Below are 12,705 nucleotides of genomic sequence, written 5' to 3'. Positions count from 1 at the left end.
TATCGTCCGACCATCCATTCCCGTCATTTCGGCTTCCCAGTCTAGGTCTCCACAGCAATACTTGCCGGCCCCATCGATCGTCATCTCGACAAATATGACCGGCCCATTCCCACTTGAGTTGCGCAATCCTCTTAGCGATGTCGAAGCGATGATGTATAAGACCTTGGTGAACTTCTCTTGATCGAATCGGGTAAATATTGCAAAAAGGCCAGGAGGGCGATTTTTGAATCTCGCATACGGGATTTTGTCACTATAATACCGGTTGAAAACAGTGACTTGCTTAATATTTTCAGTGACAATTTTCTGAATTCGAACGCGTGAGACTCAAAAATCGGCCCGCAGGTCAGAAGTACTCGAAACTGACGAGCGTGTATGAGAAACGTTATGAAAGTGTGTGAAGCGAAAGTGGTTTGTCAGGATCGTAGTAAATGGAAATCCGTGATCTCTGCCTACCCCTCTGGGAAACAGGCGTGATTGTATGTATGTACAGCCGAGTTCATAAATATGTGTACATTTCTTCACCTTAACTCGTTGCAATAAGATTAATTAATGTACACTGTACAAACAACTACAATATTTTTATTCGTAAGTACTGAACAAACATAACAATATAAAATACACAAAAAAAGACATCATACAAACACATTAATCTCCTTATTCATAAAACATTCACTAAAGTTATCAAGCCGATAAAGTTCGCTTGTCCCTTTCTGTCACACCAATACGTCGGAAAGGGACAAACGAACTTTATCGGCTTGATAACTTTAGTTAACGTTCATGAATAAGGGGGTAAGCATACATCCATGCTTTTAGTAGTAATTTTAGTGGCATAGGCATAGTGAATGATATTCCGCTTTGTGTGGTAGGGCACAGCACAGCGGATATCATCTCGCTCGAATCTAGAGCAGAGCCCAACTGGGGAAGTACCTCCGCCTTACAGAAGACCGCAGCCAAATGGCACTAGACTCTACTCATAGTGTTGTGTTCCTGCTGGTGAGTAAGGCTGCCAGGGCTCAATGAGGATGCGGTGTGCTGGTGACGGAAGGACCTACGGAACTAAATTTGTTCCGTCTATTCTCCTTTGAGTCGTCGGCAAACAGATCTTTGGAACTTGTACACTCCTTTTTGCTGTGTACTTAACACAGCAAAAGGGAGTGTACAGGTTTCTAATGGGTTGGCAACGCGCATGTGTCACTTCTTGAGTTGCAGGCGTCCATAGGTTACGGTGACCGCTTTCAGGCGGACTATATACTTGTTTGCCACCGACGTAGTATTAAAAAAAGTAACTTCTAACAAAAACCTATTCTCTGGTCTTGAATTTTATTATTTTCTATCAGGTTCAACACATTCTTGGCTCGACGTTTGCGTCCAGATGCGTCGTGTGGGATCTACGGAAAAATGAGCCCATTATGAAATTAAGGTAAGGCATTTTGTCCAAATTCTTGTACTTGGTGGCTCAAACTTAACGGTATAGTATACGTGTATTAATTTGTGTTGCCATATGGTTGCCATCAAATAATTAAAGCATTAAAAGCAGTTTTAAAATTTTTATTGTTTTATTATTTGCATTTAAAAAGGGTTTAAGTTTTTCATCCTTGCGAAAATGAGGAAGGTCTGGCGGCTCTGGGCTCTTAGTCCAATAATACAGAGGAACAAAAAAAATACACGTGATATGTTCTTTGACCGTTATAAAAATACACGTGATCTGCACGGGTAGCATGGTCGCGCGATAGACGATAAAATATCAGGCCGTCCCTATCGCACTATTAAGTAAGTGCTAGTAAGTGCGATAGGGACGGCCAGATGTTTTATCATTTATCGCGCGACCATAATTGCCTGCCTGTTCTTTTTTAGAAAATTTACTAAATGACAAAGGACCGCGATCGCGCCCGGCGACATAGCTTTTTTCGATGTCGAGAGCATCAGTTAGAAGAAACACAAAACCTTTCGCGGTCCGCTATTTTTGTAAACGAACATCTCCTTGGAGCCTGCTCTAGTACGCAAGCTCATGAAACTGATCAAGTTTCAAACTATTTTTTTTTATTATTTATTTTATTTTAATAGGGTTGAAAGTAAACAAAACTTTTTAAATGATTTACTTTTTCGTGTATATGTGACGTAGTGCGAAACCGCTCTGAATGTATGTCTGTCTGTCAGTGACAACGTGTCTCGCACGCGCTGGCGCGCGCTGGCGTGGCACCCCGGTGTGGCTACGCAGCTCTGTGTGGCTTCTGAAGATGACGCGGCTCCTGTGATTCAACTCTGGGACCTCAGGTATGTCTGTCTGTCTGTCTCTCTGTGGCACCCCGGCGTGGCCACGCAGCTCTGTGTGGCTTCTGAAGATGACGCGGCTCCTGTGATTCAACTCTGGGACCTCAGGTATGTCTGTCTGTCTGTGGCACCCCGGCATGGCCACGCAACTCTGTGCGGCTCCTGAGGTTGACGCAGCTCCCGTGGTGCAGCTCTGGGATCTCAGGTACAGATTTCTTCCTTCGTATTTTTACGGAAATGTACGAACGTGTCGTGCTATTTCAGTCAGTCTCAGAACGGTAGTGTAGTCGGTAGTGACGCTGCCTGCTACACTGCGGTCCTGGGTTCGAATCTCTGTAAGGACATTTGTTTGTGTAATGAACACAGATATTTGTTCCTATCATGGATGTTTTCCATGTATATAAGTATGTTTATCGTCGCCTAGCACCCATATTACAAGCACATCTCGGACACTGGCGATCAAATATATGAAAGAGGCGCGTTCCTAGCACACAGTCTAAGCTCGTGTAGGTGAACGCGTACTAGGCTTGTATGAGTGAAATATGACAGGTCAACTGTTCGCGTTTTTGACAGGCGGTAACTGTGAGGTAACCGAGAGGGGGTGGGCGGCGCTTTCAGCGGGGAGCGGGAGTGGCCATACTGTACGATAGTACTCTTTATTATACTGTGGTACAGTCGACTACAAAGAGATGTATCCATTTTTTCACCTTATTACAATGCAATAAGGTGAAAAAGTGTACACATCTCTTTGTAGTCGATTGTACAAGCTTTGCTTAGTTTGGGGCTAGGTTGATCTATGTAAGGTGTCCCCCAATATTTATTTATTAAAAATGTACTGACATTGTCTCATGTTTATGTCATGTTTTAACTCAAGTTTCTGTCGTCAGACTGGCCGCATCCCCTCTAGTAACACTCGAGGGTCACCAGAAGGGCGTAATGGCGTTATCCTGGTGCAGACAGGACCCTGACCTCCTGCTGTCAGCCGGACGAGATGGTCGCGTGCTGTGTTGGAACCCGAACAACACCCAACCGGTAAGTTACTGTTCGATTAAGGGTCTCCCCAAACCTATCGCCGCGGAGTCTGCTCTAGCCAATCAAAAATCGCTCGTTAATATGAAGAAGTTTACGCGTCATCGTACTAACGGGCATTTTTAGAATTTGGGACCCCCCAATTAGCGTAAGTCGTTAACAAAAATGAACTCACTGTCAATTTTGTGACGATAACTAAACATGAAATTTCAATAACAATATCGTTTTTGTGTTAATTACATAAACTTTAAGCGATAATCTTCATTTAGAATGTGAAAAAAGTAAATTTTTACGACAGATTTTCTGCTTAATTATCGTCACAAAACTGACAGCGAGTTAATTTTTGTTAACAACTTACGCTAATTGGGAGGACCCCAATTCTGAAAATGGCCTAACGAGCGATTTTTGGTCAGCGAATCCAATTCCGCGTCGATATGTTTGAGGAGACCCTTATCGGTAAACTTTGGACATAAAGAACCAAATCCAGGCGATGTACAAAACTTAGGAGGGTTAATTTCAGGGGTCGAATAGCTCTCAAATATTTTAATTTATAGGACACTTCAAGAGACTTCTGAGAAATGTTCTGTTTAGACTTATATTGACCGGGATATAGACCGTGATTACCTTTTTGATTTTTGTCGAGCTCCCGATATTTCGACGCAGTTGCATGCATCATGATCACGGAAAACTGACGAAGGCGGGTGGATGTTAAAGTTGCATAGACAGCGCGCGATCTACCCTACTTCGCGCCCGTCGGCTGCGTTCACTTTCAGCGTATATCGGGAGCTCGACAAAAATCAAAAAGGTAATCACGGTCTATATCCCGGTCAATATAAGTCTAATGAAAATAACCCTGAATCATTCAAAACTCTTAATGTTCTGTTTAATGGAGCCCGGAAGCAGTAACTTGGTCTAGGGCAGCAGCCTGAAATATTTCCGGTCGGTAGACTGAAATCCGTTACTGCTTTAGTCGTTGTCCATACTAATATCGAGGGTTTACTGGTGAAACCCGATGAATCGAGATATTTTTTCTTTGAAATAAGAACATTGTGGAAATTGCACATTGTATATTCTATTCTATTCTATAAATGGGAAAGTGTGTGTCTGTTTGTTTGTCCGTTTTTTACGGCAAAACAGACGAATAGACGTGATTTTTTAAGTGGAGATAGTTGAACGTAAGGAGAGCGACATAGGGTACTTTTTGTCTGTTTCTAACCCGCCACTTGTCTAAAATGAGGGATAGAATTTTCAATGGAGCACTTCGCAGTTTTCGATGTTAACGCGAGCGAAGCCTAGGCTAATTTACTATAATTTGCGTACATTTTTCATAATTTTTTATTCCATTTGACGACCGGTCTGGCCTAGCGTGTAGTTACCCTGCCTGCTACGCCGCGGTCCCGGGTTCTAATCCCGGTAAGGGCATTTATTTTTGTGATGAGCATAGATATTTGTTCTTGAGTCATGGATTTTTTCTATGTATATTATATATATCGTTTTCTGAGTATCCACAACACAAGCCTTCTTGAGCTTACCGTGGGCCTCAGTCAATCTGTGTAAGAACGTCCTATAATATTTATTTATTTGTTTATCCCCAGGGTGGTGAGCTGCTAGTCGAAGTGGCACAACAGGAGCAGTGGGTGTTCGACGTGTCCTGGTGTGCCCGGGACCCAAGTCTACTGGTGTCAAGTTCTTTCGAGCAGCAAGTCACTGTGCACTCGCTGTTGGGGGGAGGGGGCAGTGCCAGGCCGGAGAGTGTACGTTTTTAAAGTGATTTTAATATGAAATAAAACTATGGAAACGGATTAAATCGCGTATAATGAATTTAAAATACATCCCGACGTTTCGAACTCTTTACAGCGTTCGTGGTCAACGGGTGACTGAGGAAAAATTAAAATGTGCAAAAGCTACCCACTTACAAGAAATATTAACGAACCATGACCACAAATAATATAGATTTCTAAGGCAGGTTCACACACTATTAATAAAGCCAGTTATACAATATTCAAAAAATTTTACCATTACTCTGTTAAAAAATAATTAACCAATTAATCTACACAAAATTGACAAAGAAACAAACTGCAAATGTCCAACACCATACAACACAAATGCCTCACAGCCTTCGTCGTGCTTGTTCCATTATCAGATGTACTACTGGATCCCAAGCCGGTGATTTTAATATATTTGTATGAATTTTCCCAGAAGTGTAAAAAAGGTCGTCTTTGTTTCGTCGGAAACCCGAACCCTTCTTGGAACTTGTACACTCCTTTTTGCTGTGTACTTAACACAGCAAAAGGGAGTGTACGGGAGTCTGGGTTGGCGCGCGCTCCTTGAATTGCAGGCGTCCATAGGTTACGGTGACCGCTTTCCATCAGGCGGACCGTATGCTTACTGTAAGGCTTCGGTAATTGTGTCATATAGGTACTTAAAAATTTTGACCCTTGCCACCGTGTCCGAATGGCCGAGTGGTTTAGGCATCCGTCTCGATAATGGAGGACGCTGATTCGAATCCAGCTTTGAACACTTGGAGGCCTTGATCACTTTTTTCTTTGTATACATTATGCATTATACTGTATAGGCTATCATTATGCGGATTTGGGTCCATTTCGTGATGAACACTTTTATTACATGTCTGTACATGTTATGTGATTGTTATGAATAAATGTCTTTTTTATCTTTTATTTTTGTCTTTATATGACATTTATTTCAGTTAATACAAATCGGTCGCGGATCGGTCCGCGTGACACTAAAACTAGCATGTCAGGTAGTGTTCATTTTCAATACAATAACTGTTTTTGACAAAATACGTGTTCGGGACAAACGGTTTTTCTTTTTTAAAGTTTCTTAATGAAAATCCATGAAGTGCTTAATTTTTACCTGTTTCTGTATGCGTACCCGTTCGGTCCATAACTAATGACTGTTATTTTTCAGAGCGGTCAGAACCACTCGAACATTCTCGAAGCGTTCGGGGCGGCGTCCCTCGGGCAGCTGCCGCTCGTGGCGCGCCCGGCGCCCGCGCCCGCGCCGCGCGCCGTGCTGCCGCGCGCTCCGAGATGGTTACGGAAACCTGTGGGAGCCAAGTTCGCTGTGAGTATACATCAACTTACCGAAAAGCCTGGCAATTATTGGAGGAGGCCTATACCCAGAATGGGACCTTAGCTTAAATAAAAACTTATATACCTAAAATAACTACATGTAAAAAAATGCAATTTTCTGTAAGTTAAGGAAATAAAGGCTTATTATTATTATTATTATACATCAACTTAACCTTAATCATATTTATTGTAAACCTGTCGAACAAATTTGAACTGAGCCGGAACGAGTCCAAACCGGTGGTTCGAGGTAGAAAGGCGTGGAAAGGTCTTACGGGGGCCCTTAGTGCGTTTTCACATTATGCGATCCGATATCGGAAGTAGGACCGATATTCCGTACATTTAAGGCGCCGTCTTGGATTTTTGCCTTTGAAATCCTTCCGACATCCGATATCGGATCGGATAATGTGAAAACGCACTAATTCTACGCTAAGTGCCCTAGGACGAGCGACAAGAGCAGTCGGACATACTAGAAGCATTGAAGAAAGATCCTTCGCCCGTTTATTTTCCATTTATTTACGCCTTAAAAGTCAACATCGCCGTAAGTTCTATGTTTAAACCGAAGACATATCGTCACTACTTTAAAAAAAAATTGTATCTTCGTCTGTCAATGAAAAGAAAATTGTAGTATGTATGGAATGCATATAGACTTACTGCGTTTTAACTTTGAGGAGCAGCGTGAGATACGAGATTTTTTCAAAGTAGTGACGATATATAACTCCGTATATACAGATAAAGTCTAAGAAAAAAAACGTACCTCAGTATCATACAGAAAAAGGTACGGTGGCCTAGGTGGCGTTACACCTTTGGGGTACGCTCAGCTAGATGGCGCTAATATTAATTTTTGACATTTTAACACATACTAAGCTAAGAATATGGGCCAAATTGTCAAAACTGAGGTTCAAAAGTTTTAAGTCTGTGTCGAGAGATGGCAGCCTTATGCACTGTGATTACACATTTTACTTAGACAGTAACTCTCTATAATACTCGATCCTCTTTGGTTTAAACTGAACTTTAAATGCCATTCCGCTATATCGCAAAATAGTTAAAATTATGTCATAGTTATTTTGACAGGTTATCTTAAAATGAGAGCAATGTGGTAGTTCCAATGGAATGTTAATAAAAAAATAAAAATGAAAACATGTTCTACGCATTCAATTGTTTCATTTACAGAGACGTTTCGCTCCGAAGGGAACGAAGCCCTCAGTTGCAATTATTAAGGTATCTTATTTACCGGAATACCAGTTAAATAGATTTGTACGACGTTTTTACTTTCAGTTCGGCGGCAAGCTGGTGACGTTTGAGAAGTGCCCTCAAGAAAATCCACAGAAGACTGTACACATTAGTCAGGTAATTGCAATATTTACTACAATATTTTTAGACATTTTACGATACACATTGTCTTTTTCAGTCTATTTATATATACCCTTTTTGATATCCGCCTCATTTTTACTTATTCGTCTTTATGAATTTAACAAGCATTATACACCGTGTTTTTTTGTTTTCCGTTAAATTCGACACGTTGTTAGGTTCATTATCAGGAACCACTCTGTATATCACTTTTGGTTAAATTCGCAAAAAAGAAATTCATCGTTTTCATACATAATAAATGAATGAATCAGTGTGCGAGAGACTCTTAAAGATAACGTTCAAGTTAGTATCAAGTGATTGACGGCACGTGTCAAAACAAATAACATTAGGAAGTGGCAAAGGCTGTCACACACGTGTTCAGTAATTATTTTTATTTTTTTAATAACTCGGTAACCGAAGGAGTTAAGGCACTAGTTTCTTAAAAAAATTAATTGTATTTTATGTAAAGAACCTTCCCTTAAAGTTAACGGAATTCAATAAAAACACGGTGTATATTATTTTGCATTATCTGGGGATACGGTAGAGCCTCCAGATACAACCAAGACGGACCAAGCGAAACGCAAGGGCCAAGATCAGCAATTCCCCGCAAAGTTTGTTTTTTTGTTACCGAAAATGTATACAAATTTGGTAACAAAAAAGGAATATATTTCATACAAACTGTGTACTATCAGCTGCAAAAGTGCATGGCGAAGTTATCAATGAATTCATTCTAAGAACAAATTAAATTACTTTCTTAGAGGGCGCCACGAGCCTTCGGAAATGTCATATACTTAGAAATTTCGACCCTTGCTTTCGTGGACCGATAGCCGAGTGGTTGTTAATGAATTCATTCATAATTTCTCCATGCACTTTTGCAGCTGATAGTACCTGGGACATTTTGGGAAATCTAGTGGATCTTGCTCAGCATCATGGACTCTCACTAGCCTATCAATTTTTAGGGTTCCGTAGTCAACTAGGAACCCTTATAGTTTCGCCATGTCTGTCTGTCCGTCCGTCCGTCCGTCCGTCCGTCAGTAAAGTAGAACTTTATAAAGACTTTCTAGGAAAATTATTTTGAACTTAATAGGTTCAGTAGTCTTTGAGAAAAATACGGAAAACTACGGAACCCTACACTGAGCGTGGCCCGACACGCTCTTGGCCGGTTTTATTATCAAAATCGGAGACGTGATCCAAATTTACAAACTTTTCGGGAATTACTCAGATACGTATTTTCACCAAAATAAGTGGAGTTATGGTGAAGTCACATCTATCAGCATGTCATGGTCTCCTCTTCGCAATATTTTTCATGAAAATATTTTTGGCGGGATGTCCTAATATTATGTACTTGGGTGAATCAACTTTTTCTTGTCTGTTATTGCCATGGTTACGGTCCCCTGAGTCTCGCTGGTTTTATGCAAAATTATGCTACTTAAACTATGCAAACATGCATTTTCTGGTGTTAACAAGCCCTTTCCTTAATTTGCCACCTTCAAACATGGACTACATGCATGCTTGCACAATTTCAGTAGCATAATTTTGCATAAAACCAGCGTGACTCAGGGGACCGTAACCATGGCAATAACAGGCGAGAAAAAGTTGATTCCCCCACTTACATATCTGGTAATAATGTAGGTGGTGAGTGAACCGGAGATAATCGAGCTGGCAGCTGAACTAGATGGCGTTCTCAACTCCACCCTCAGCAACGAGCCGGGCGCCATAGAAGCGTTAGCACAGTGAGTAACATCACAGAATATATAATAGTACAAGTACAGAAGGCTCACTCCTTTGATGTTCACAAAACGCCGCCATTCTAAATTTTTACCTACATTAACAAACTGACCGCACGCGTGCAGACGACATTGAATTCTATTGCGCCGCGCCAAGGTCGTCGCCACTGAATGGGCCGCGAACTCACGGCCGCCGGCATGTACTTGTAGCGCGGTGAAAGGATCGCGGAGTGAGCCGCCCTTGGTAACATTAAAATAAACATAGAGTTACCAAATACCAAAAAACCAAATGAAGTAGGTACGGTCAGCCAAAAAAGTGGTTTACCAGTTTTCGACTCTATGCTAAACGCATAAGGTCGAAAAGTGGTAAACCACTTTCTTGACTGACCGTACAATACAGATGTAGTGCGAAAAGGTTTTTCTTCGTATTATTCCGGAAACGTTCGTATTTGTCATGCTAGTTCAGTCAATTGACAACGTTTCAAAATTTTCAATGTCCTTAAATCGAAAACCATTTCGAGATATACGCTTGTAGATCACATAAATCATTTTTTAAATTTTTTTTTCCGCATTTTTAGTATAAAAAATCTTAAAAATAGTTTAAAGGGGAAGTGACGTCAAATAGCTGATTTAGAGCTGCCACTATATCAAAAAAATCTTCCAGTTGGGATGTCACTTGAGTTTGACAGTGAAACTTATCACAGTTCGTAGTAGTTCGTAGTAAAGATATTTAAAAAATCATGGCTTAGTCTATGATTCGTAGTCATTCACTAGTGGTTGACAGTGACACTTGACAGTCAGACATACCGGACTGTTTAAGCTGACTGTTAAAACTTTTTTTTTAAGAATGATTTTGTCGTTTTCTTAGGTGTATGAAACAACACATGTGACGTCACGAAGCTGTGTCTTGACGTTTGTAACTTACGCTCTTTCTGCTCGAAGCAGTAATAAAAAGGGAATTTCTCATTAAAATAACAGTTTTTGGAAAAATAAAAAAATACGTGTATCTTTTAGTATTGAGTTCTTTCAAACCAAACAATAAAAAGTAGTACTCAAAAATATGAAATGTTGTCAATGTCAGTACATCGTGTACTGCACTGACTGAAATAGCATGACACGTTCGTACGTTTCCGTAACAATACGAAGGCAAATCTTTTCGCACTACATCTGTAAAGTCATTATGAACGTATTTTTTATTACATAAATTTGACATTAATAATCCACACTTCTCGTTTCAATAGGCTAGTTTCCTACTAGTCAAATCAGCTTCTTTTTAAGAAATGTCAAAACGATTTGCTAATATGGAATTACTATGAAATACTGAGGAGTAACGTCACGGTCAATTCATTTACTTCATATCTTTCTCTGTGACTTATTAAATAGAAATTATGTTTAAACGAAACCACTGTCCATATTTTTCTACTAATTATGTGGTGCTTTATTTCGTGCACTGCATAAAATATTTTAAGTACAGGAAACTAGCCTATTGCCATTGAATTTTGGCTTAGTACAACTCTGATACTAATGTGTATGCATAGGAAAGAAACACATCAAAAAAGTTTTAGAACTTATTCAAATTATGCCGAAAACATATTTTTATTTATTTCTCTATAAATAAAATAGGTTAAAAGTAAATTAATATGGGTTCCTGAAGAATGTAGATGGTAGGAGTGTCTCAGTTGAACAAATTACCATATGTCATCAATGTCATCATCATCCTCGCGTTATCCCGGCTTTTGTCACGGCTCATGGGAGCCTGGGGTCCGCTTTGATAACTTATCCCAAGATTTGGCGTAGGTAGTTTTATGAAAGCGACTGCCATCTGACTTTCCGACCCGAAGGGCAACTAGGCCTTATTGGGATTAGTCCGGTTTCCTCACGATGTTTTCCTTCACCGACAAGCAACTGGCAAATATCAAATGACATTTCATAAGTTCCGAAAAGCTCATTGGTATTTGATACGAGCCCGGGTTCAAACCCGCGACATCCGGATCGAAAGTCGCACGATCTTACCGTACCGTTTGCTTTTCAAACCTGAGGTCACTGGTTCTAGTCTCGACGGAGACACACGTAAAGATAACAGTTTTTTTGGGTTTTTTTTGCATAAGTTTTAACGATAATTCTAAATTATCTTGAACGTACATTCCAGAATAGGCAAAATATGCTACGTAAAATATTACAAACCTAAGTGCGTTTTCACATTATCCGATCTGATATCGGATGTAGGAAGGATTTCAAAGGCGAAAATCCAAGTTGGCGGCTTAAAATATATGGGATATCGGTCCGACATCCGATATCGGATCGGATAATGTGAAAACGCACTTAGGCCACAAGCGCTCCATATGTATTAATGTGTAAATCCATAGGTACTAATATTATAAATGGGAAAGTGTGTGTGTTTGTTTGTGTGCCCGTCTTTCACGGCAAAACGAAGCGATGAATTGTCGTGATTTTTAAAGTGGAGATAGTTGAAGGGATGGGGAGTGACATAGGCTACTTTTAGTCTCTTTCTAACGCGAGCGAAGGCGCGGGCAGAAGCTAGTTTGTAGTATAATTTGAAGACGTTTCTGCCTGTTAACAATTCAACTGAGAGACTTCTACAATCCACATTGTTCAGGGACCCGTGTTCATTTACTTTTGACCTATTTTATTTTGCTATTCAGGTACTGCCGGCAAAAAGGCGACGCGGCCAGCGAGCAAAACGATCGCTACACGTGGTTCTTCCTGCGAGCAAGCTTTCTACCCAACTTTAGAAGCGAAGTGCTCAATCTGCTGGGTAACTTTAATTATATTAATTTCACCGTTTTATAATTTATTAGTCAGGCTTGGCGCGGGTTTATTTTAACAGATTATACACTCAGTTCAGCCTTACTTGTCCAATCATGTAAACAAACACTGCTTTAAAACATTATCTCAATTTTCTCTGGAATTACACATTAACCATCACTTAAAATGTTATTATACACTTAAATAAACTCACAAAGTATTGAAATCAATCAAAAAACCACTGAATAATATCATTTCTAAAACGATTTTCATCAATAATTGTAATTACGAACGGATGACATAAAAAACTCATGACATTACGAAGTCTAGATTGTCTATGAGTCGTAATGTTGGGATGGAAACTTATCGTTTTATCGACACTTCCAATCCCTAGTAATTGTCTTTGACCATATTTGACGTTTTTTTTTTTTTTTATATACAACGTCGGTGGCAAACAAGTATACGGTCCGCCT

The 12,705-nt window shown here is 40.1% G+C and overlaps 1 protein-coding gene across 7 annotated transcripts in view; it reads left to right on the top strand.

The window, feature by feature from the left end:
- LOC125230930 (protein transport protein Sec31A) overlaps positions 1–12,705 on the top strand; it is a 53,120-nt gene that overhangs the window by 13,656 nt on the left and 26,759 nt on the right. For 6 of the 7 annotated variants that reach the window (XM_048136223.1, XM_048136225.1, XM_048136220.1 and 3 more), the window contains exons 5-12: positions 1,338–1,420; positions 2,158–2,274; positions 3,159–3,303; positions 4,896–5,054; positions 6,229–6,384; positions 7,668–7,739; positions 9,372–9,472; positions 12,130–12,242. In XM_048136223.1, the coding sequence (XP_047992180.1) occupies positions 1,338–1,420; positions 2,158–2,274; positions 3,159–3,303; positions 4,896–5,054; positions 6,229–6,384; positions 7,668–7,739; positions 9,372–9,472; positions 12,130–12,242 (946 nt within the window). Of the gene's footprint in view, positions 1–1,337; positions 1,421–2,157; positions 2,275–2,304; positions 2,380–3,158; positions 3,304–4,895; positions 5,055–6,228; positions 6,385–7,667; positions 7,740–9,371; positions 9,473–12,129; positions 12,243–12,705 lie in introns of those variants that run through there. The other variant, XM_048136226.1, reaches the window with a different exon arrangement.

Source organism: Leguminivora glycinivorella, chromosome 11 (assembly GCF_023078275.1).
Source record: "Leguminivora glycinivorella isolate SPB_JAAS2020 chromosome 11, LegGlyc_1.1, whole genome shotgun sequence".
Lineage (NCBI taxonomy): Eukaryota > Metazoa > Arthropoda > Insecta > Lepidoptera > Tortricidae > Leguminivora > Leguminivora glycinivorella.
The sequence above is the reverse complement of the archived record's forward strand: the minus strand, read 5'-3'. Positions and strand labels throughout refer to the sequence as shown.